Source organism: Lethenteron reissneri, chromosome 3 (assembly GCF_015708825.2).
Source record: "Lethenteron reissneri isolate LAM-NWPU_2019-01 chromosome 3, ASM1570882v1, whole genome shotgun sequence".
Taxonomy (NCBI): domain Eukaryota; kingdom Metazoa; phylum Chordata; class Hyperoartia; order Petromyzontiformes; family Petromyzontidae; genus Lethenteron; species Lethenteron reissneri.
In genome coordinates this window covers 7851240-7875966 of record NC_083781.1, presented here as the reverse complement: position 1 = coordinate 7875966, position 24727 = coordinate 7851240, and the positions used below count along the sequence as shown (strand labels likewise).

The 24727-nt window shown below is 59.4% G+C and overlaps 1 protein-coding gene across 4 annotated transcripts in view; it reads right to left on the bottom strand.

The window, feature by feature from the left end:
- Positions 1 to 564: 564 nt before the first annotated feature.
- LOC133345920 (trinucleotide repeat-containing gene 18 protein-like) overlaps positions 565 to 24727 on the bottom strand; it is a 40440-nt gene continuing 16277 nt past the window's right edge. The window contains exons 7-28 of one of the 4 annotated variants that reach the window (XM_061557050.1): positions 24225 to 24374; positions 23294 to 23499; positions 21256 to 22336; positions 19380 to 20780; positions 18116 to 18282; positions 17423 to 17571; positions 16651 to 17025; positions 16092 to 16239; positions 15614 to 15953; positions 15189 to 15482; positions 11544 to 11837; positions 10818 to 11347; positions 10283 to 10402; positions 9705 to 9825; positions 9084 to 9207; positions 8799 to 8874; positions 8524 to 8632; positions 7809 to 7946; positions 7117 to 7407; positions 4892 to 6696; positions 4486 to 4722; positions 565 to 4344 (exon numbers count right to left, since the gene is read on the bottom strand). In XM_061557050.1, coding sequence (XP_061413034.1) covers positions 4138 to 4344; positions 4486 to 4722; positions 4892 to 6696; positions 7117 to 7407; positions 7809 to 7946; positions 8524 to 8632; positions 8799 to 8874; positions 9084 to 9207; positions 9705 to 9825; positions 10283 to 10402; positions 10818 to 11347; positions 11544 to 11837; positions 15189 to 15482; positions 15614 to 15953; positions 16092 to 16239; positions 16651 to 17025; positions 17423 to 17571; positions 18116 to 18282; positions 19380 to 20780; positions 21256 to 22336; positions 23294 to 23499; positions 24225 to 24374 — 8363 coding nt within the window. In that variant the 3' untranslated portion in view covers positions 565 to 4137. The remainder of the gene's footprint in view (positions 4345 to 4485; positions 4723 to 4891; positions 6697 to 7116; positions 7408 to 7808; positions 7947 to 8523; positions 8633 to 8798; positions 8875 to 9083; positions 9208 to 9704; positions 9826 to 10282; positions 10403 to 10817; positions 11348 to 11543; positions 11838 to 15188; positions 15483 to 15613; positions 15954 to 16091; positions 16240 to 16650; positions 17026 to 17422; positions 17572 to 18115; positions 18283 to 19379; positions 20781 to 21255; positions 22337 to 23293; positions 23500 to 24224; positions 24375 to 24727) is intronic. The other 3 variants (XM_061557076.1, XM_061557060.1, XM_061557067.1) reach the window with 3 other exon arrangements.

Here is a 24727-nt window from a genome sequence, read left to right as displayed (position 1 = left end):
GTGGTGCACTGGGAAGAATTTCTACCGAATTTTAATATTCTAGCCAAGAGGTTGCATTGTGGGGGGGGGGGCGTAGGACAAATTGGAGAGATCGCAGCCAGTCGAGAAGGAAGCAACAGCAGCAGCGTCGCGGATGCGGAGGAAATTACGAATCGATCGACATTGGGGGCGGGGGGGGGGGTAAACTGGTGGTGTCGGATCGTGTTCTTTAACAATATATCTGTACAATGACACCCTGTCATATTTGCACTTTGTTACCCTATTTGCATTTTTGTAATTTTATATTGCATATTATAGATATTGTATATTGTTTTTAATTCAATTATTACATACTTTAGCTCCTTAGTATTAGTTAGACTTTGTACCTTTAGTATAGTTAGACTTGTACACCACTTATTTAAGATTCCTATATGTTGAATGTATGCACCTTCCTGCCGAAGTAAATTCCTTGTCTGTGCGAACTTTTCATGGCGAATAAAACCCTTTCCGATTCAATGGAGCGGAGCCGAATGGTGGTTGCCGTGGTCGTCGTGGGCAGCCGGACGCACGCGCGCGCACACTCACTCGAGGCTCCACACGCGTCGCTCTCTCGGGTTTATTGATGCCGCCACCGCCATGGTTCGCCTACAAAAATACAAACTCTCCCCCGGGGGGGGGGTGGTGGTGGGTGGGGAGAGGAGGAGGAGGGGGGGGGTTAAGTGCTCGAGTCGCAGGCATCGTGTGGGGTAGCCGCAGCGTCGTTCGCGCTCCCCAGAGCCAAGCGGCGCGTCCACGTGAGGACACCACAGCGTCGCTCCGGGCCGCCCGCCGCACCGGCCCCCACGGGGAACAATCACACCGATCTCAACCCGAGACGTCACGTGCCCGATACGATTGCTAAACGACGACCCCGCTAGCGATCACTTGGTGTTGTGGAGAGCCGTGCGGCACAGTGCGTGGTTTTGCGGGCAACTAGGACCCCCTGTCCGAGGGAGGTCCTCGCCGATAGACCATCTTGCCTGTTAACCAGCATTGGTTTCGGCAAGCCTGCCTGATAAGACTCTGCTGATGAGACACCAAATATCAAAGCCGTTCCAGGTTAGCTTGTGTAACCAATGCTGATGAAATTATGCACTCCCAGTAGGCCGTTTAGCCGATGGGATTTTTTTAATGTGCAAGGGCAGATATCGGTTAGGAGTTGTCTACTTAACATCAATTAGAACGAGCACCAACGTGGAAAGTGTTCAGCAATCATCAGGCGCAATATATCGCTTGCATCGTCTTGGGTTTGTAATCGAGAAGAGTCTAGTTCGGTGAACGTGGAAACCGGACCGTGATGGGGCACGCAAGGAGTGGGAGTTGGAGGAACCCTGCAGTCGAGCAGGTGAGCGAGAGGACACCTAGCCTGGCACAGGTACCGCACGGCTCCGAGACGGGCGAGTGGGGAGGGAGACGAGGATGACAGATTGTGCAGCATTAATTCATTCGTGAATGAGTCGCACCAGAAACACCTTGCAGAACTCACCCTCCCCATCTTCCCCCCCCCCCCTCCAACTCACATCCTCATTTTACATTCTTTTGGTCTCAGGGCACAAGGAAAAAAAACAATATCAACATCGTAATCATCGTCATCGTCACATAAACAATCTCATCACTGGGTACCTCTCCGCTCCCCCGGGGTGGGAGATTACTACTCCCATGTTCGCACTGTTTCCACATGCTCCCCCAAACACTCCCAATTTACATTGCTCCCATTTGTTCTCTTCTGCTACCCCACGTGACCCGCGGCCGCGGAGGAATCCAAGGCCGTGAACCTGACCCGAGGGCAGCCTCGGATGGGTGGGAACGGGGACAGCCAAGTAGGCGGTGCACACCCCTACAGCACGTGCACACAGCAGGACTGCCCTGACTTTTTAGGAACCATCCCCTCGCACACAGAGGGGTTTCTCCGGGGTCTTGGGGCCTTTTCCTCCGATACGCAAAATTCGCCACCAGCGGCACACTCGCTCTCAAGGGAGGGGGGGGGGGGGTAGTTGGCGAAACGTTTTAGGGCAAGGGCCCACTTGATAAAGTGTCGCGAGACTGCCCTGCGCTAAACAACGATAGGGGCAAACTAAACCATTACAGCTGCTGCCGCTTCCCTGGGAACGTGGGCCTCACAGAACGGGGGGCGGCCTCCAGCGGTAACCCAGCGGTGGCGACCCAGCGGCCGCCACAATTACTGCTGCGGGCGCGCACGCCATCAATTTTTTTTTCCGAATTCGAAAAAAAGTGACACCGCAAATTTCATCAAGTGGGATGCCACACGCAGTGGACTAATGCCACCTCCAGCTTCACTCTTGCGCCAAATGGAGACTCTCCTACCCCCGGTCTCTTCGAGTTCTCACCTGGTTAAAACAAAATAAACTTGAGTACTTGGACGTATATACATCTATGAGATTATATATATATATAAAAATGCAGTACACAGACAGTACACGTGTACCGTTAGCTTAACACTTGCGGCGGCGTCCTATCCGCTAGTGTGAATACATTCGCGCAAATTATCTTAGCGATCGTTATACTGGAATTATGACACGGACTTAAACATTATTTGCGTAAATACCTTCGCAGACCGTTTACTGCTACCTATTACAGTAACACCACGATAATATTGTTTATATTGTAAAAAGGTAAAATTAAAAAAAGGTGGTTACATTGCTAATTGTGGACTACCATCGTCATCACGTTCAGCAGCTTCAACCCCTGTAGAGATGCGTGGGGGGGGCTTTAGGATGGCGAGTCACATCGTCAATGTGTGCTCCATCATCATCCCATCCCCATGACCTCCATCACCATCATCGTCCTTCGCCACCACCATCTTGCAGAAACCATCGAGGATAAATGCCAGCATTGATGGCTCTATTCAAAGTACAGTCTGAGCAAACGTTACCCAAACTCCACACAGGACCTTCCTGCTCCAACTTCCACGTCAATGAAGGTGCCGCCACCTCTGCTGACGTGAGACAAGGTTTGAGGCATCCTTGAAGGAGGGCGTGCAAGTACACGTGTGTGTGTGTGTGTGGTTTAAGTGCTCTATATACGTGTATATATACAAGGCCACACACATGCCTGCTTGCTCATGTGTTCCACCCTGACTGCGAGAAATTTAAAAACTAAATCAAATACGATCATATTTGCTGGTACAAGTATCTCATTCGCTTGTCTGGTCCACTAAAGCTATTGAAGGGTTCTCTTACTCCCTCCGAGACATCTCACTCGTCTACCTCGCTCACTCACACCCAGCTACTCACCCAACCACGTTCTCTCTCTCTCATCGTTCGTACAGGCACACCCACGCAATCACTCACCCAATCAAATTAATTCAACCGCCCACCTACTTATCCAGCAACCCAACCACTCGCACACTCGGTACCCCCCCTTCGCTAACCGCATTCCACCACTCGCTCACTTCTTCAAGTCACGCAGCAGCCGGCTCGGCTCATCACCATCATCAACGGTGACCACGACCCTCTTCCCCCACCACTGCCGCTCTCACAATCATTTCGGCTAGAGAGGGGGTGTGGGGACCCCGAGCCTGTGGAAAGGGGGGGGGGGTCTCTGGACCCTTCCTGCTGCCCCCCCTTCCACCACCAAAGGCCCCCAGGCGAGACGAACGCGGCGCAACGAGCAAGCGTCGTTTCACACCCGCACGCGGCTCCAACCTCGCAGAGACGTGACCAGTGGGGGGGGAAGGGGGATGGCTCACTGGGGGCCCCGTGCAAGGGCCCTGTTGGCAACGACGTAGCTATCGTCACCCGTGGGTGGATGGGCATCGCCCCCCCACGCACACTCCGTATCGCCCTGCCGGGCTTCCACACGCACGTACGGCACCACCGGCACCACGTCTCGCAGTCGCAGACGCAGACGCAGTCCCACGCTGCATTTGCCGTTTCCGGACCGCGCCGGTCGATGCCGCAAGTGGCAGCGGAGCAGTGGTGGCACGAGCCACGAAGGGACAGCGAGAGCGGGCATCGCGGGGAAGGGGCCGCTGGGCGTGCCCGACTACAAATCCACTGCGCCGCCACCGGTGGCGTCGTTGCCATCGCCGCCGCAGCCACCGCCGCCAATCGTAGCCACCGCCGCCACTCGTGGCCTCCGCCGCCATCGCCGGGCCTGTCAGCAGATGACGGGCACGCCGTCGGGGTTGAGCACCATGCCGGTGGTGGGGTCGTAGGAGCCGGCCAGGTAGTAGAGGTCCTCGCTGTTCTGGTAGCGCTTGGTGAGCACCATCTGGGCGTACTGCTCGTGCGCCACCACGAGGCAGCGGTGCGAGATGGTCTGAACGTCGTTCTCGTCCAGGTGCGACGACTGGTACAAGGCTTGCTGCTCCACACCACACACAACGACAAAGACCCCCCCCCTCCATATAGCCCATGCGACACAAGCACGCACGCACGCGGGTACACGTGCCTTGGTGACTGCAGGAGTGCAGTGCCCCCCGTAGTTGTGGCGCGCGCCCCCTACCTTGCCGTCGCGGTGTCGTGTGCCCAACTTGGTCTCCTCGGGGTGGTAGAACCACTTGACGCGCACCACCATGTGGCTGCCCCACGACTCCCACAGGCTCTGGATGCGGCCTATGTAGGGCAGGTTGGGCCTCCCGGCCGACAGGAAGACCGCGCTGTCGCCCACGCGGATCGTCTCCTTGCCGCGCACCACCGCCTTGTAGAACAGCTTGCGTGCCTTGCCCTTGAGCCCACGCCGCTGGGGGAAGCACGGAGATACACCTCCAATTAGCACGGTTGGCTACGTACGGTGCGAAACAAGTTCAACATACATACAGACGCACACGTGAGTGACGTGGCACGACGATACGCAACGAAGCACGCGGCGTGGACGGCGGCGCCGCGAGACCGCCAACACCGGCGCTCACCTGGGTCGGCTTCCCGGACCACTTCCACAGTTGGCGTGCGGGCAGGAAGGCCGAGATCTTGGGCCGGTTCTCCACGGATGGCAGCCGCTGGCGCTTCACCAGCTCCTTGGTGGTAGGGAGGTGCACTCCCTCGCGCCGACGGCCCCGGGCCCGGCCGCCCCCCCGATCACCGGAGCCGCCACCACCACCACCACCATCACCAGTGCCACTACTGCCACCACCACCACCACCACCGCCCCCTCCAGACCCACCACTGCCACTGCCACCAGGACCGCCGGCGCCACCAGCACCACTGCCAGAGCCACTGCTGCCGGTGCCACCGCCACCACTGCCAGAGCCACTGCTGCCGGTGCCACCGCCACCGTCGCCACCAATGGAGCCACCACTACCACCACCAGCTCCACTGCCACCACCATCGGCACCCCCACCATTGCCACCACTGTAGCCCCCGCCACCACCACCACCACCACCATTACCCCCACCACCGCCTACGCCTTTGCCACCACCACCAGCCGAAACCTTGGCCAGTGTTTGGGCCCGTACTGGTGCCGAAGCTTGGACCTCGGCTGCCTGTGCCACCTGGGGAAGAGTGGGAGGGCTGGGCTGGACATTGCCACCTTCTTTCACCTCCTCCATTTCCTCAACCTCCTCCGCTTCCTCCACCTCCTCGCCGGAGCTGTAGGAAGAGTCCTCCTCGGATGACGACGAGGTGGCAGTGGAGCGAGACGAGTCGCCGGCGGACGAGGTCGATGACGACGACGACGACGTTGACGACGATGTTGACGACGAGGAGGAGCTGGAGGAGGAGGAGTGCGAGCAGCGCTTGGCTCCGGGCTTGTGTTTCCGAGCGGACGTCGCGCCAGCCTGGCTTGCGCCCGAATCAGACTCGGAGCTGCTGCTCAGCTCGCTTTCCTCCGTCCTCGAGATTTCCTTCCAGTCCTCCGCCTTCCGACCACTCTTTGGGCAAACACCACTGCCGCCAACAGCGCCACTACCGCCAGCGCCGCCACCAGCGCCACTGCCGCCAGCGCCGCCAGCACCACTGCCGGCATCACCAGGCCTCGGAGCCCTGGCGGTGGTGCCGGTGGTAGCGGCGGCAGCAGCGGGAACGGAGGTGGCAACAACATTATCCCTGCCGGCAGTGGCGGTGGGAACAGTGACCATCGGCTGTGGCTTTTGCGCAGGCGAGGCTTTCCTGATTGGGCCAAGGCGCGGGCGTCCTCCGCTAGCGCCAGACGAGGTGGACGGCGCTGCTAGCCGCACGCCGCTGGCAAACCGCTGCGCACCTCCGTCGCTGCCGACCGCCACTGCCGTCGTCGTCATCATCATCATCATGGCCTTGGTCTTCTTGCTCTTGGGCGACGTGACGCCCTCGTGGTCCAACTTCACCAGCGGCTCCTCGTCTGTGCCCCGCCGGGCACGTCGGCAAGCACCGGGACGCCCTACGGCGGAGCCGGCACCGCCGCCTTCGGCACGACCGCTCCCGCCGCGGCCGCCGCGAATTCCGCCGCCGCCGCCAAGGTACACCGAGAAGGCGCCGGCGGTGAGACTCTCGAAGGTGTCCACGGAGAGCGAAGCCCCGAACAAGGACGTGGGCGAGAGGGGGGCCCGGCCGGGAGGGCCGGCGGGTCGGAGCGGTGGGCCCCGCCGACGGTCGGGGTCCGCGCGGGGCCGGGGGACAGCACCGCGGGCCCCATGGGCCCCTGCAGGGGGCGGCCGCTTCTCCCGAGGCTCCGAGCCAGTCGGCGCGTCGTCAGGCGGCGAGTCGGTGGGCCTCGCGTCGCCACTCCCAGCCACTCCGCCCTCTGGGGATGAGAATCGGCACGGGCATCGTTTCTGTGATGAGTGACGCCTCGTTTGCAGACACAGCCCACGTTCGTTATCTTGCCTTTTGGTCAGGTTTGTTACTCACATGGGTGGACGTGTTAGGATCACTGCAATAATAAGACAGACATTAGTTTGAGCAAACTGAGAGACGATATACCTTCGTGGGCTACTGCAAGTTGGCTAACATTTTGTTTCTATGGAAAGCCAACTGGAGTCAACTCAAGCTGGCGCTCGGTCGCATTTATGGGATTTTAGTTTTTCCATCCTGGAGGGAGCCGCTGTGCTTCTTCTAAGAGAGCATGATCAGAAGCTTTACTAAATCCTGCGGAATCCACCGCCCTGCCGATGAAATCACATGGAATCTATTTCAGCCTCAAATATAAATATGAAATACTCACCGGTTGGCACCTTGCCAGGAGGCCGTCCACGACCTTTCACCTTGCTGGGTGGCGGCTCCCCGGGGGGCCCCACTGTGGGGACCAGAATGGGGGCAGGGGTTGGGGTGGGGGCTGTGGCGGGCGGGGAGGAAGGCTCCACACTGGCGCGACCTTTGCCCCTGCGCTGGGGGCCGTGCTGATTGGCCGGCTGGCAGATTGCCGGACCGCCCCCTTCCCTTGTGTCACCAGACGGCTTGCGTGGGCGGCGTACGACGGCGGTTGGGACGAGTAGTGCTGGCGAGGCCTCGGCACCTGCGCGGGGATTCGGAGGGGGAGGTGGGGATAGGGGGGGGGGCAGGTGGGATACATGCGCTGGCGCTCGTATCATTACAGTCAAAACCAGGGACAAAAATCTGAACCAAAACCGGCGAGAAATTCCAGCTACCATACATCCCGAATTGGCCAGGTCCCTACGTTTTAGTGTCTCTCCGAAGCTTTTATCAAAGCGGAGTTTGTCACCATTTTGCAATGCTCTTGCCTTGTGCCAGACCTCATAAACATGGTAAGAGGGCGGAGCTAATCAAGCAGAGGGTGGTGCTCGTGGCAGAGTGGGCGTGTGGCTGTATGAAAGTAGGCTGCGAAGACGGGGCATGGCTTTCCAGCTCACCATGTGTCCTGGTTGAGTTTCCCGGAAGCGTGTCAGTGGTACTCACACTGGATGGTGTAGTCGGGCGGAAGGAGGCGGATGTGCGAGATCGGAATCTTCCCCGTGTCGCCATCGTCAAACTCGACCGTCACGAAGGCGCGTTCCTCCTCCTCCTCATCGTCCTCCTCGTCGCTGCTCGAGCCATCTGCCAAGCGCCAAAACGACGGCACGGCAATTAAACAAAACACGCTTGCGAACGAAATCGGCGAGGCTGGCACCGAGTCCTCCTGCTCTTGCGAATCGTATTCCACAGCCGAACGTGTCGGACAGGGGGTTCTGCTGCAGTCACTCATTTGTCTTTTCTCCCCATGATGTGATCCCAATTGGGCGATCTGTTTCGCGTCCTCACGATACTAAGAATCCACCCAAAAATCTTGCAGATCCGTGAGATCCGTCACATTTCTGACCTCTGGTAGGCACAGGAGAGGCAGCATTGTCCCAACCGCCTCACTACGGACGGCTCGGTTTGGTCGCACGACTGCCAAATCGACGTCCGTAATTAAACTAAAGTTCAAAACAAAATTGAATGCTATGGTTTGGTTTGTAGCAAGCTTTGGCTGCCAGGCCCGTCGACTAGCTCCGCTGGAGAACCCAGGTAACCACAGGCGGCCGCCGGTTGGACTCGAACCCAGCGGTGGCCCCGTCGCAGACAAAACTCGGTCACTTCCCACATCCACTCTGGATCTCACACACGTCGTCACGCTCGTCCCACCCTTGCTCACCCCTGGTGACGGTGCCCGGGTAGAGGCACCGGTGCTGCTGGCTCCAGTAGGCACAGACGCGCGTGTCGGGTGGGAGACAGCGCGAGGAGGGCGGCTTCACGTCCACGATCTAAACACGAGACACGGGGACAGAGTGGACGCAGGAACAGGAGACGTAGGGAGAGAAGGAAACGGGGAAGCAATCATCGCCGCCCCACCACATCATGTGGCGCGTGTCCCAGCATCACTGTAGCTGTATATCACGGTGAGCATAGCGGTGTTGCGGTACTACTCACCGCCTCCTGTAGGAGCTGCTCGAGTGAGTAGATCCTCGGGCGGTTCCCACGCTCCCCCTCGATCACCACACCGTACCTGCGGCAACACGCGCGCACAGCGGGTGCTAAGTTGCGGTGGCACTTGTGGTGCTGCTGGCGGTGTCGGCGATGGTGGTATTATCAGCAGGAGTTTCTGGCGGTTGCTTTTGTGATGCCCTTGCGCCGGTTGCGCCAAGTGTTTGGTGGCGGTGGCAATGTTTGTGGTGGCACCACGGCTGCATGGGTGCGGGCGGTGCGGGCGCGTACACGTCGGGCGGGTGCAGGATCTGCACGTGCCCCGCGTAGAGCAGCTTGTCGGGCTTGGGGATGAGGACGCGCAGGCCCTCCGACAGCTCGTCCTTGTCCAGCACGCACGAGCGCGGTGCTGGCGCTGACACGGGGCAAGCGTGGGGCGAGGGGGTTCAGAGGGTGGACCAAGGTCAGAGGGCACAAATGAGGGTTACAGTGAGTGCTCCCAACCACACGCGCGCGAGTTCGCCAAGCGACTGGAGATGACTGGAGATGTCTGCTGGGTGGACGGAGGTCGTAAGTGGAAAGTGGCTGCAAGCAGCAGCAGCAGCATCATCTGTGTGGCTACTCCGAGCCAGGGCAGGTGCCTGAGGCTCATTGCGATCACAGCGATGCCAAACGAACATTCGACATCCCTCGGCTACAGCTCAGCGGTCTTGCCCCTCTCTGCTACAGCTCCTCTACGCAAAAACAGTCTTTCTGAACTAACGTCACAGAGATACGTGCGGCTCCACCCAAATCCTGCTTACAGACTGTGCCCGTCCCCCACCCCAGCCTTGTGAAACAAAGGCCGGGTCCACAGGCGGGCGGGCGGGCAGACGAGTGGAACCCCCCCCCCATCCCTCCCCATAATGTTACCTGGTGTGGCGCTGGGCTCAGGGACCCTGCCCCCCTCCCCCTCGGAGAACGAGCTGTTCTGGGAGAAATCCACGTCCGCCTGGAAGCTGCTGAGCAGGCGGCTCACAGGCCGCGGGCGAGCCTAGGGGAGCCAGCGAGACACAAGATCAAGATCCCCCGCATAGCCCGAACACGCTGTTGGGGCAAGCGCTGTAGGGCGGCACGACCTACAGCATACGCTGCAATATGACGCGTCATTCGAAAGCTTACGTGAACCCCTGCGTGCATGTGCCCGTTAGCGTGCCGTGCTACGAACCCGGCGACCAACGTTCGATTCTTGCCCACAGCCACCAACATCGGTAGCAAATAAGTGCACCAGTTCTGGGCATCTCCAAAGTCAACTCCGCTTTAAATGAGTATCTGGTGCAGTGTGTAAACAGCAGCACTGAGGACACAAAGGTGGCCAGGAATGATATTGACCACAGACCCCTTTATATGCCGGCTTTAACGGGTGCTCGATGACGAAATTTGCCCCAACAGTCTGTTCAAGGCTGTACTGGGGGTGGGGGTGATCGGTGGTGTTGTTATGCGTTGCTTACTCGTCCTATCGGGCCCTGTAGGCTCCGACTTCGACTGCGGCCTGGACTGCCCACCGACGCCACGGCAATCGGGCCCTTCACCAACACCCCGTAGGCGTCCGCCACTTTCGCCTTATTTTTCTGCGACAAGGAATCGGACGGAAAGAACGGTCGCAAATTAACGGTGACGCGAGCGACAACATGCAAACTCAAGCACGGCTGCCGGACGGCGCAAACGCTCGTGGCAAGAGCTCGGGGCGCAGCCACCAATTTAAAACGGAGCGAGCGTCAACGCCGCCGCTCTGCACAGGCAGCGCAAGCGAGACGACACGGGAGTGGCAGCCTCTCTTCTCCTGGATGACTGCCCTCTTCTGGTCCACGAACAAAACGCGACGACCGTTTATGTATGGCACTTAGAGACCCGGCCACATGCAGACGCTCTATGGCCCTCCACCCCCCCCCCCACCCCGTGCTATACGATCGTTGTGTTCCATGGCTGGGCACCCCGGTGCAGCGTTCACAGACCACAGCAGCGCCGCCGTCGCGCTCCCCCTACCTTGTTGCCGTCCCTCTCCGGCTGACTGCAGCTCCCGCTGTGACCGCCGCCACCGCCACTTTTGCACGGCCGCCCCTTCCTCACACCGGCGCCACCAGTCCCGGGTCCCGTGCCCAGCGGCAGCGACTGCGAGCGACCCAGCGGGGGACGTCCGGGCCTCCCGGCAGAACTTCTCGGCGGGCTCACAAATACGGACCCGTCGTCGTCGTCCTCGTCCTCCTCCCGATCCTTGTCGCCATCGCGACCCACGTTCTTCACGGCCGCGGTCCCCCGGGCGCAGATCCTGCCGGCGCCGTTGAGATGGGGGCGGCCCGGGAGCTTGGCTCGGGCCGGAGCGGCCTTCCAGGGCACAGCGCGGCTCGGCACTCCCCCGGCGGGTCGCGCCGTGCCGAGGCCGCCCGGCACAGCGGCGGTCCCCGTGACGGCGCCCCCTCCCCGGCCGCGCGGAGGGCCACCCACCCCCACGTAGGCCCTGTTTGTCGCAGCAGGAGACGATCGCTTCATCCGGAAGTCTGTGGCGAGATCGAAGCCTGCAGAAGATCAGAATCTTTATTTAGACTGGAGGAATCTCTTATTCAGAGAATGGAGAGGAGCGGGGAAAGCTGGAGGAATCGAACAGAGGTAAGGGGTGGGGAGGCAGTGCCGAGTCTTGGGGTGGGCAGCGGGAGACCAACTCGTGTGGCGGTGGCGCCCGCAGTGTCCCGTCTGTGCAGGGGGTGCACTTACCAAGCAGCACCATGGTCCTCCTCTTGAGTTTGGCGGGCGCTGCGTGCCGGGCTGCCAGAACGTGTGGGCCCGGCCCTCGGGGGGCAGATCTCGGGGGGCGGGGGCGGGAGCCGGCGCCCCCGGAGAACGGAGAGAGCAGAGTCAACCCTGGCGGTGCTGCCAGTCGGAACGGCGCCCCCCGCCTGCCTGGCACCAATCTGCTGCTGCTGCCGCCGCCGCCCCCAACATTCTCATCGTCGTCATCGTCGTCGTCATCGCCGTCATTCACGTGGTCCTCATCCTCGAAGGTCCAGCCTGGGGAGGAGATCAGAAATGCACACACGTACACGTCGACAAACGGACGCGTGCACACATCGGGCATACAGCGGTGCACAGGGCACCAATGGGTGCACAGGCCCGTGGAGACACAAGTGTACATTAGGTACAGGCACACGTGTGTCTATGACAGACAGGCATACAGACTAGCACACATGGACACACAGGTACGACTTTAAGCCCAGACATGGGCAGCTAACGTCTCGCCGGCCGCCATGGATAAGGATTCGTCATGTCATGGCCCACTCCCCTCAGGTTTCATCGCTTGACTCCAGAATAGATTGACGTTGTGGTGGGTGCAGGGGCCACTCAAGCAGATTACAGGCAGCTCATTGATTTTCTACACACGGACAGACGCCTCGAGTTCCGAGCGCAGGGATCGCTGCACGTCGAGTATCAGCATCATCCGCAGAGCCACTGCCGATTCATCCCCAAAAACATTTGTGCCAAGGGTCACATTTTACGTGCTCCACGTTGCGTTAAAATCACGGAGCACTTCACCCAACAATTCTACAACAACGCAAAACACGTACACATTGTATCATTATTATCAGTGTTCTCTTCAATGGTCGAGGGGTGGGGGAGGGGGAGCCCAGGACCAGTTCACATATTGCTCGCCACCGACGTTAATTATGTCTGGGAATTGAACTTGGGCGGTCGGGTTCGTCCACAGCTACACGCCCCCCCTCCCACCCCACATCATTTTAGCGCCACCGTTAATTAACGAAGAGATGCCGTTCAAAACCAATCGATCAGCAAAACGAGGCGAGGGGTTAAACCTACACTGTGCAGTTCACGCCGACCTCACAGCCACGCACCAGCCAAGCGTCGCAGGGGTCAGAGGTCAGTAGGTCATAGGGCACAGCTGGGGAAGGAGGGGGCAGGGCTGGGGAGAGGGCAGTGTTAGCGAAGCGGTTAGAGCCATGGCTCCCCAAACTCCACTCCCTGCCGCCACACCAAACCTCCGGTGCGGGCGGGCGGGGGGGGGGGGGGGGGTCATCTACCACGATCGCTCCGATTGGCGGAACTAATCGCTTGATGACACGTCCAAATCAATTGTTTGGTCAAGTATTTAATAAGTTGGCAGAATTAATCGTGTTGGCAGATAATGTTCTTTGGCTGCAAATCAATCGTTTTGCCAGAATTAAAAAATCGGCGGCACCACTCGGCGTTCATCACCGCAGGCTGCGGCCATCGTCTGCGGCGCGAATCCAACCCGGCACGGCGACCGGTGGAATCTTCCTGGAGGAAGACGCGTGTTGTCGAGAGCGTTGGCATATTGGCTCGCATTCTCTGGTGACATCGGCAGCACCGATGCCGCTTTGTGGAGTGTAGAAGATTTGGATGAGCCACGTACGGACCGGTTAGTGGAAGCGAGAGTGCATGCAAGCGTGTGTGTGGATGCGTGCATGTCACACATCTTCAGATGGTGCATGCGTTTTAGGTGCGCACGTAAATTTAAGTGTGCATGTTTGTGCGCGCATGAACGTGCAGAGGGCATGCAAGCATGCACTGCACCACGCATCCACAGCTCCCCACACAAACGCACCACACCCTACAGGCCACACGATAATCGGGTGTCTAAACATCAACCCAGATCAACTCATCTGCTCATGGTTCGGCCTGTCGAGTGGATGGAGGGCATTGGGGTCCCACCCCCGTTATAGTGTGTGCAGGGAGGCGATTACAGAGCTTGTGATATTTAAACGGGTCCCATCGAGTTAAGAGATAAATGCATAATCAATTCCTGAATTGAATCGCCACGGGGGCGACTTGCTGCATGTCGAATCGTTTCCAGGCAGAAAACAGATTCGCCGATTAGAAAAAGCGATTCTCACACTCGCACTGCCAACTCATTCGCTGCTGCTACTGCAGTGCAAACTCGCACGCTTGCGCGTTCGAGCAGACAGTGCGGGTGGGCGACGTGGACCAAAAATCGAGAAGCAACACAAAAATGAGACGAAGACAAAAAGCCATCCTCACATTTTAAACAAACGCCGAATCCCGACGAGTCATCCGATCACGCCCGGGGGAAGTGGGAGACCGCACGCCAATCAGCAGTCAGTCGACACAAGCAAGGGGGGGGGGGGGGGACGCGGTATCACAGGACAGAGCGCGCCATGCCTGCGACGGTGACCCAACCGCAAGGTCAGGGCAAGGTCGGTGCTGTGCAGCCACGTTTCAGGGAAAGGAGCTTTATTGCCATGCGAGGAAGCAGAAGGATGTTGCGTTCATTGGAGAGCGGTCCGTGACAGCGGAAGAAATTACTCGGCATCCGTGCACCCCCCCACCCCATATCGCTTACAAATGACGACGATCAAGGCGATCGATTTTTATTTTTCAAAAAACAAACGCGGGGGGGGGGGGGGGGGGGGGGAAATCGGCAGCAATTCTGGACACAGAACAGGGGAGGGGGTTGTGGGACGAGGCACATGGCATTGTGGGTAGGTTAAAAAAGGTTAAAAAAATTACCTGATTGGCCAAGGAGAAATTTTATCGAGAAAAACAGGGGCTCCCAAACAGACACCCAGAGCTGGATTTGAGCCCATCGCCAATTTCCCTTGAGCTCTCCTAAAAACTAAAACCACACAATCTGCCGACTTCCACCGGAGATTTACCAAAAGACGGCATCTTAAGCTCAGTCTTCAAGTCAAGATGGCCCGCGAGGCGAAGGTTAAATACCCAATGTGGCTTTGCGATGTTAAAATGTTGCCAAGTCCATTGCGAAGGGGGGGGGGAAGCAAGGTGGTGAGAAGCTTTGATTATCAAAGGCCGGTTGTGGCACGCTGCATCATCCTGCTCCACACCGTACCACACACAGGAGTCTCCTACCCTCTCAGGAGAGGCCCATCACGCATGCACACACACATGTACGCGCAGACACATACAGTGACATTGCCCCACATACACAGAATGGTCATACTAAAAAACTCAAACCAGCACACAACCACGTGCATTTCCCAGTCACACACATTATCAAACACCACAAAAAGCACACGACACCACACTTATACGTCTGACATCGGCTCACATTCTCTGATCCAGACAACCAACACGCAAGTACATTCCACACCTCCCGTCTACCTCACTCCCTGACACCAGCCATACATTTTACACATTCCTGGCACACCGACACGCTCACACCAAAAACGAAGTTCCCCTGGACAGCTTTAATGCTCACACCCGACACAACTCTATACCTCCCAGAAACACTCCCCCCACACGCACAGTACCCAACATCCACACGCACACCAAACACGACTAGACACACAGACCTCGCTCCCCCCCCCCCGCCCCATTCTCAGAGAGTCTCGTGGAGGTTTTGGGAACCTGCTGCTGCCGAGCGGCAGTAGTCCACGGGCCCCTCGCTGTCCGAACACTGCGGCCCCGACGAGAGGCCGTGTTCGCGTGCGGGACCCCGTGGCCCAAGGGCCCGAGGGGCCCCGGAGCTACCGGGCGGCACCGCCGGTGTCATCCCCTGGGGCCGCCGCTGAGAGGGCCTCTGAGGAGGCCTCTGCCGCGGTGTGGGCGTCTTGAAGGCGGCCCCCCCGGCGGCCCCGGGGTGCGGAGGCCAGGCAGGTGCGGAGCGGCGCTCGTCGATGTCCGGGTCCGAGTCGGAGAGGCCTGCGCCACACAGAGACCACCGCTCTGTCTGCATGTGCCAAAGAGCGCGAGAGAGAGAGCGAGAGAGAACGAGGGAGCGCGAGAGAGAGAGAACGCGAGAGAGAGAACGAGGGAACGCGAGAAAGACTCACAGCAGGAGAAGCTGCTGCTGTCAGACCGGTGCAAAGCAATAGCGCGTGACGCTGCTGCCCGTGCGCCATCCTGGTTGCCCACGCGCGCCACCTCCGGGCTCGGAGCCCCGCGGTGTCGCACGCCGGACCGCGAGAGCTTGGCGCCAGCGCGCTCGTGGCCCGCGGCAGGACGCGGCGGCTTGCCGAGCATGGGGCGCTTGCAGGAGAGCGAGACGCCGAGTGGCGGCGCTGCCGCCGGGAGTGCCGGTGGAGTGGCGCGGGAGCGGCCAGACGGCGCCGGCGAGCGGTTGGAGTGACGGTGCCGCGCGGGGACAAGGGGTGCACGTGTGCAGGGCGCGGCCTGAGGAAGAGCGCGACAAACCAGAAAACATCGTCACGCAAGTCGCGTTCACAAATGTGACGTGCGGCAGTGACACGGCAGACACGATGGGTGGGGGGGGGGGGGGGGGGGGGGGGGGGGGGGGGGGGGGTTTCTGACCGTGTGATTTGGGGACGTGGGTCGCAGGGCGACCCTGGGCAGGAGGCGAACTTGGCTCCTCCTGCTGGGGGGTGCACAGTCGCCACTCCGCCTTTTCTTCTTTTTCTTCTTCTTGGCCAAGAGCGCTCGTATGCGCTCCTCACCCCGGCTGGAGGGGGGGGGGAAATAGGTGCAGTGCTGCAAGTTGTTCGCTTGCACCACTGGTGGCGGTAGGGCTTCTACTCCCCGCAGCTCCACAGAATTTATACTCAAGACCATTTACACCACTGGGTAAACAGGTGTGTGTGTGTGTGGGGTAGTGCCTTTGTGAAACTCTTCCCCCCCCCCCCAACCCCCCCTATTGGTTGAACTGCCGCACCTGGAGATGTACCGGCCACCGAGATTGCAAGTCCTGTACGCTGCGGACCACTTCATTGAAATGCAGCGTTAGTCCATCCCCAAACATGGCTTCCGCCGATACAAAACAAATCGCGAGAATTCGAAGAATCTACTCTTGACAAACCGCTACCCGCCCCACACACGTAACACTCGCGTGATGCCGTGTGCACGTCACACTCACCCGATGAGCGGTTGACCAATCGGAGGAGGGGGCGATGGCGACGACCGCTTCCTCTTCCTGGGCCGCCCTCGGCCGCGTTTCACCGGGCCCAGGCCGTCCTCGCCCCGCTCCTCCTCCTCCTCATCCTCGTAGTCCTCCTCATCCTCCCTCTCCTCGTCCAGCTCGTCTGCCACGTCCACCCCTCTGTCCCCTCGGCTGCGCTCCACCTTCACCACCTTCCTTCCCAAAGCCACCACCGCCTCCAGCCTCCTCCCCTCCACCACCAGGCGGTGGAGAGGCTTCTCTGCACCCCCCCTGGCGACAGCCCTGGCCACGTCCCTCGGCGGGTTTGGCACCAGCGGGGAAAGGGGAGTGGCCGGTTCCCGCAGGTGGCACCTGAAGCGACATGCCGGATTTTGGCACCACTGCAGACAAGTCTAGAACGTCAACGCGATCTCCTACTTCAACGAGAGTCTAGACGGTGCTCATCTCCCATTCACAGCCGAGCCAGTGGTGGAAATTCCACATTCAGATGGCGGAGGCAAGGCTCTCCGTAGGACAACCACTGCCAACTTGCCCCATGTGCTATGAAGTAGAGCCATGGCCTGAAACACCACCGTTTGTATTTATATTCTTTTATTTTTTTTCAAGCCCAGGTGTTATTGATGAACGAGTATTATTTGTGCTTTTGCAGCACTACCAACGAGTATCAGCAACAAATTTTACTTCCCCCACAAAGTGGGTCGGGCGACCTCCACCACCACCGCCGCCCTGTAACCATGACAACACCTACTCGCTGGTGGGCTGGCTGGGTGCAGGGACGAGGCGCGCGAGCTGGCGCTGCCGGTGGCGGTAGCGGCGCTGCAGCGTGGCAAGACGGCGCCGGATTTGCACTTCCAGGGGCCCCTCGACTTCCAGCAACGCACGGCGGCGTCCGCAGGCCTGGACGCAAGTGTCGCACAAAGGTCCAGCGTGTACGATATGTAGGTTGCTGTGCCTCACCGTCGCCAATTTACCTCGTTTCACTCGCCTACCTACCTCCAGGCCATTGAGGCAAATGCTGTTAAGTGGGCAGTGCCTACGAGGTGGTGGTGTGGACAGTAGCACACCTGGCCACCTTTGTCTCTCCAGGTACTGTAAATCGGCTACTCTAGTAACCCCGACGCATGCTGCGAGACGCAGTCCACAAATCGTCTCAGTCTGCCAGCTCGTAGAGCGGCTGTGGACACCGCATCATCACTACGAGCCCCATACCGGATACACCGAGGACTGCAGCACACGTGAACATTGCCAGTCGGATTGCTGCCGGCAAATCTGTGAACCCAGGGAGCTCTCGCGACCAATGAGAAATGCTTATTATACGATGGGGGGGGGGGGGGGACCCATCATTACGGGTTCATGGTGCGGTGCACCGAGCGCTACGCCACCGCACTGTCACACGTAGCTCAGCACGGGCACGCCAACGCGCCGTGCATGTCCCACCCACCGGCGCGCCGCGTCGCCGCCGCCAGCTGCAGCGCTTCGTGGGGTCCAGGAGGTGCTGGGGCCTCCGAGGCCCAGGGCCTCCGTCTCCTGTGGCGATGCCGTCAGCACAGGCCAGCAGCGCGGCCACACGGCACAGGGTCAAGAGGTCACCCAGTCCCCCGCTCCGCCCTGCAGCACAATTGGGGGCAGTACCACCGTCACTATTAGCCACGATCTATCCACTGCTGGACGAAGGACAGAGCCATTTGGCACCTGTGGTCTCCATTTCAGACGAGCACCTTGTATCACGTAGGCTTTCGCGACCAATATTATTTCATAAAAAGGTTTTTGGGTTAGATCGCGTTATTTAGAAATGTGTCGACAAATTGCCTGATGCTGGATGTAATTACCAGAGAAACGTCGTACTCAAAAATTGTAAATGTTGTGGATTCACTCAACACACCGGTGGGCTAAAATAGTGACCCATTTGTCTTTTGTCAACGTGACACTGTCTTACTGATTGGCCGTGTCGGGTGGTGGAGGGTTACGACACATTTCTAAATAACGCGATCTGACCCAAACACCTTTATTATGAGCACCTTATATTTGGCAGTCACTGTCATTAGTCTCAGCCACCAAGCCATACTCCTTTCTATCCGTGATGCGTCCTGCCCAATCCACTTAGTTTTCTCAGCAGTCAGCAATGTCTGTAACCTGTGTGCATTCTCTAATCCCGCACGTATTCCTCTGGGTCTCAGTACAAATGCCAAGCATGCTTCTTTGCGCTCTGGGCGTGTTGCAGCCGACGGCTATCGCGCTATGGTTCTGGCACACGGATGCGACGCGAGTTGGCGCCCATCGATCCACAACTGCGATCAAATAATCCATACATGAACTAAATACAAGCGTTTGTTTACGCATTCCATTAGGTACAGCCACCTGGGAGTGCAGAATGTCAGTAACACAAGCTCAACTCTGGAATGGTTTCAACATTGGTGTCTCGTCAGCAGAGGCTTAGGCTTGCTCGAGCCAATGCTGGGGAACTCCCAACACTTTATAGGGAGATAATCCTCTGCGACACCCAAGCTGACGAGGTACAACATTTATATTTTCTTGTGGAGAGACATATGTGGAGGACACGGTGTCCACTTGTTTCGGTTGTTGCTTGCATTCTGCAAGATGGCGAATTACTAATTTGATCAAGAGCTGCAGAAGAAAAATAATCAGGAGCAGCGAATCAGCAAGATGGACTGGAGGCAGCGCCACTGCAAACTCATCTCACTCACCCATGAAGCCGCCCTCTGCCAACGCCCCCAGCTCCACCCCAGCAATCTCCCCCAGCAGTGCCAGCCCTCCCTCCCGCGTCCACTGCTCAGCCACACATGGCGTGGACCGCGCTTTTGTCTCCGGTGGCAACTGGCCGTCGGCTCCGTTGCGGTTGGGGGCGGCAACCAGCACAGGCAGGGGCTCGGCGACAGTCGTCGCCTCCGCTAGCACCCACAGCCCCGAGCAGGCGGGGCGGGCCTCCGGCGGTGGCGGCAACGTGCAGGCGGGGCGGGTCTCCAGCGGCGGCGACGTGCAGGCGGGGCGGGCCTCCGGCGGCGACGACGGCAACGTGCAGGCGGGGCGGGTCTCCGGCGGCGACGACGGCAACGTGCAGGCGGGGCGGGTCTCCGGCGGCGACGACGACGGCAACGTGCAGGCGGGGCGGGTCTCCGGCGGCGACGACGACGGCAACGTGCAGGCGGGGCGGGTCTCCGGCGGCGACGACGACGGCAACGTGCAGGCGGGGCGGGTCTCCGGCGGCGACGACGAGCAGGCAGGGCGGGTCTCCGGCGGCGACGACGACGACGTGCAGGCGGGGCGGGCCTCCGGCGACGAGTAGTCGGGGCGGTCCTCCGGCGGCAACGAGCAGGTGGGGCGGGTCTCCGGCGACGACGGCAACGTGCAGGCGGGGCGGGCCTCCGGCAGCGGTGCCGTGCAGGCGGGGCGGGTCTCCGGCGGCGGCGAGTCGGGGCGGGCCTCCGGCGACGTGCAGGCGGGGCGGTCCTCCGACAGCGGTGCCGTGCAGGCGGGGCGGGTCTCCAGCGGCGCACAAGCATCTGCGTCGTTGCCTTGGTTTTGCCGAGCCACGGTGGTGGGCGGCGGCGGCAGCAGTGGGCCGAGCCGGTCCTCCACAGCCGGTGTAGCGGCAGTGCTGTCGGGGAGCCCTGGGTCGGGCTGAGTAACCCCGGCACGGCCTGGTGTTCCATCGTCAAGCAGCCTCACCTGCTGCTGCTCCTCCTCGTAACGCCGATGGGGATCCTGGAGATCGCGATGGTGACGGTGACGATGCCGACGACGACGACGCGGTGTCGGTTCAAGGATGCCGGCCATTGCCACCGATGACGTCGAGGAGACGAGGAGATCGGTGTTGCGTCCGGCGGGATCGGGGGCGTCCGTGGAGTCTGGCTCCATCGTCTCGTGCCGTCCTGCCGTGACATCGCCTTCCCATACGGGAGTTTTTACGTCGTTGTTACCGTTCTCGGCGCCGAATGACTCCGACTCTGGCACGGTGGAGGACAGCTCTGCCGACTGGGGCCTCCGTTTCATCCGGCACGACTCTGGCGCCACAGTCTCGGTGGCGATGGGCTGCAGGATCCGCGATGTCCAGGTTGGCGGAGGGGAGAATGCAGAGACTCCGTCTGCTGGGAAAGGGAGATGCTAAGGAGGTTACCGAAATGGCACGGGGAAGAAAACTCCAGGAGGAGACAAGACGGCACAAAAACTCCACACTGCGGGACAGCAGGTCCAAAATAATCTGTTCAAGGGACCAAATGACAAAGCTTTGAAATGGGATTTCAACAGTAAAGTTACTTAATTACTTATGCTGGAAAGGCTCAAAGAACAGGCTTGTTTTATTATTCTAAAGTAAGGTTTAGCTTCCCGTGGAAAGAAACTGGGGTATGGGTGATCATCCCTCCAGGCATACAAGTCTACTTGGTCGTGCTCTTATCTTCCAGCTATCACAGCGCACGAAGTTTGCAAGTTTCACAAATCTGTACGATCCACCAACCCTCGTCTCCAAAGCACTGCACCTCCACCGCCGCCACACCCGGGTAAAATCCCCCACCCACGGCCACCAGAAAAGTCGCGAGCACACGGACAGACTACCGGACTCACCGTGTCGGCACAGAGGGGGAGGCCACGGGAGTCCCGACGACGCCGAAGAGGGGGGCAGCAGGAATCCCCTCCCAGAACCAAACGCCGCCACCTCATCCTGCGGCTGCCGATGCATTTGTTGCAGTTGACGCATGTGCTGCTTTTGCTGCTCGTGCAGCAAAAGCTTCTCCATCTGCAGCCGCTGCTGCTCGTGCAGCTGATACTGATGCTCTTGCAGCCGCCGATGCCGCTGTCGTTCTTGCAGCTGCTCATGTAGCTGCCGCTCCAGCCGTCGCTGCTGCGCTTCCAGACGCCGCTGCCGCAGCTGCTCCTGCAGCTCCTCACGATGCACTTGCAGCCGCCGATGCAGGTCCTGCTCTTTTAGCTGCCGCTCCTGCTCGTGCTCTTGGTGCTGCTGCCCTTCCAGCCGCTTCTGCTCTTCCAGCTGCTGCCGCTCTTCCAGCTGCTGCCACTGGTCGTGCTTTTCCAGCTCCTGCCGCTCCAAATACTGCCGATGATGGTGGTGGTGGTGCTGCTGCTGCTGCTGCTGCGATTCGTGCAGCTGCTGGTGCACCACGTCCAGCTGCTGCGCATCGTGCAGCTTCGCAGTGTGCTGCTGCGCCATTCCCGAAAGTCGCTTGTCCAGGAACGGTGGAACCGAACGGGGGCGCCGGATATTCCAAGTCCGCGCCGGCGACCTCCGACCCCTGGCCACCCTCTCTCCGGCCTCGGCGTTGCCGGGCTGCAGTTGCCGTGGCGACAGCGCCGGCGGGGACAGGGAGCCCGGCCGTCCGAGTGGCGCAGGCGCCTCCTGGCCATCGTCCTCCCGGCGCAGCCGTGGGGGAGGCCCGGCGTCGTCCGGGAAACTGGGGGGCTTTGCATGGTCGAGGGCAGGAGGGGGCCCCGGGCGTCGAGGGGATTTACACCGGAAGGGCGGCGGCGGTGGTGGCAGCGCAAGGGAGCCGGCGTGGGAGGGGCTTGTGCCGGGAAGCGTGGGCGGCGGGGAGACTGCGCTCTGCTTGGGCAGCACCGCCGGTGTTGAGCGATCGTTTTCGTCGGAAAGCAGCAGCGGAGGCGGCTCTGGGGGTGGCCTCCCGTGGTCCTGCACATGGAGACGGTGGTCACGTGACTTGCCAGCTTTGTTGCCGATTTTATGAGTGCAGTCGAACAACGCACGGGTTTTTAGGTCGGGCTTTGCGAGGGGGGGGGGGGGGGTAAGCCACGAGATTTAGGAATGCAATGTTGTACTGACATTTATACAAAAGTAGCCCAAATGCATACCAAGAGCTGGTTTTTTAAAATATGTCCAGCACCACGCCTCCCAAGATAATGATTACACATCGCATACAGATAATAATTTATGGTCGAGTTGATCTCGGGGAAGTCCAGGACCGATTCAGTTATCCGTCACCGATGTTGGCTGCGCTATCCCACCATCCTACCGCTCCCCCTATTACAGGTGTAATAAAGGTCGTGGAAGCGACTTCTGGAATCCGGTCTTTATTTGTCTTTCTTTCACAACACTCCTGTCTTACTCCTTCACGCTGCTGACAGACAGCGTGAGAGGGAGAGGGAGATAGAGAGAGACACGCGCGGCCACGTGGCAGCCTGGACCCCGCTCCAGCGTGGCCTCACCCTCCGTTCATTCCAGATCTGACCACGTGTTGTCCGTCTCCACCCCTTTTAATACCCGGGTCACGTGGTACCTTTCCACCAATCCTGGTTAACCTCTATGGAATCTTCTAGACTCCATGTATGTTCCCAGGACCGCACCCCTGACTCGTCCCCCCATTGGCTGTGGCTAAAGCCAGCAGACCCAATCCTCTACTTACAGATGTCACCTTCCCATTAGGTCAGGGCCATGCCCCTAGACTTCCCCCCCATTGGCTATGGACCAGGACCGGTAGAGCCAATCATCGTAACGAGGTGCGATCCATCAACAACCCGGATATATCCTCACATTACACAGGCAACACACACGGCACTCGAAAAAATATTCAGCAGCCGACAAACTTGGGGTATACCCGACCTTGCTGTACCACTCCCCACAGCCACTCGCCTGCATGTGCGGAGTGTGCTGCAGCTGCAGGGCATGGGCGTGGGCGCTGGCTGCCGCGGCCTGTTGATGAGCCACGTACAGCTCATGCTGGCGCAGCATTGTCTGGTAGGTGAGCGACAGGGGGTGGTGGTGGTGGGGGGCGGGCGCCCCCCCTGCCAGCAGCGGTGGCCACAGCGGGGGTGGCGTTCGCTCCAGAAGTTCTGCCGCTGGCAGAGGGGAAACGGGGTCATCACAAGGACGCATACAGTGCCGGTTACGAGGGCTATATGACCATACTTCACCCCGTTGGTCAGTGCGGAGGAGATTAACGTGGGTGACCCAGCACCATTTCAGACAGCGCTGGCCACTGGACATCAGCCGTCACGGGCTTGGTTCGTAGAGCACCATGCGATCACACCGAGAGAGATTGCTTGGTATGCAGCCCAGTGGGAGGGAGGGGTTCTCCTATCACTGGTCGACGGGACCTAGTGGATGCGATGCTCTAGTTCAGGGGCGGGGAACCTTTTTTCTGCCAAGGGCCATTTAGATATTTATAACATCATTCGCGGGCCATACAAAATTATCAACTTAAAAATTTGCCTTTTATATTTGGTCAAGCATTTAATTAACTCACCCCCCTAATGCGATGGCTGGAACTGCTTCTCTTTGGTGAAGCGCGTGATGTTAGCTGCTATTGATGATGTTGCTACTCGGAACTGCTTTTCCAGGTTTTCTCCGAGACTTATTGAATTTCGAGTCCCGCCTGCGGTTGCCTCGGCAGTGCCAGACCAAATGATTTCGCGGGCCTTATACAGCCCGCGGGCCGGACGTTCCCCACCCCTGCTCTAGGCCCAAACCTTAAGCAGACAGCCTCAAAACCGAGCCTCGGGATATAGTGGGTGTGTGGGCGTATGCGTGCGTGCAGGGCCGCATGTGGAGGTGTCCATGCTACCGTAGTGAGAGGGGAAGTCGGTGGGCACCACTACGAGGTGGCCCGTGGCTGGGTCACGCGCAAGCTGGTAGTTCGGAGTGGCAGGCGGCGCCGCCAGGCCGGGAGGGAACGCTCCTGCCATACTCTGGTGGAGAGAGAAGCCACCCAGGCCTGGGCACACACGCAAGGGGAGGGACGCACCAGTGATTTACCTATGCCAAAACGCAGTCAGTCAATCTGCAGCCGGCATCTACGGTTAAAATAATTGTCTACGAGGCCTGTCCATAAAACAAGGTACGATGTGGAGTTATACATGCTAGCATAGACTCAGAGAGCTATAGACCCACATATGTAAAAGATGAAATGGTAGATCTGTGTGTGTCCGAGTTTCTGCGGGAGTATATCGGTCTATGCATGTCAAAGAGTCTACGGGAGGGAGAGAGGCACACTCGTAGGAAGTTGAGACGAGGAAGATCTTCAATCATGGACTTGAACAGGGGCAGGGAGTGCACAGTATGGGCTCT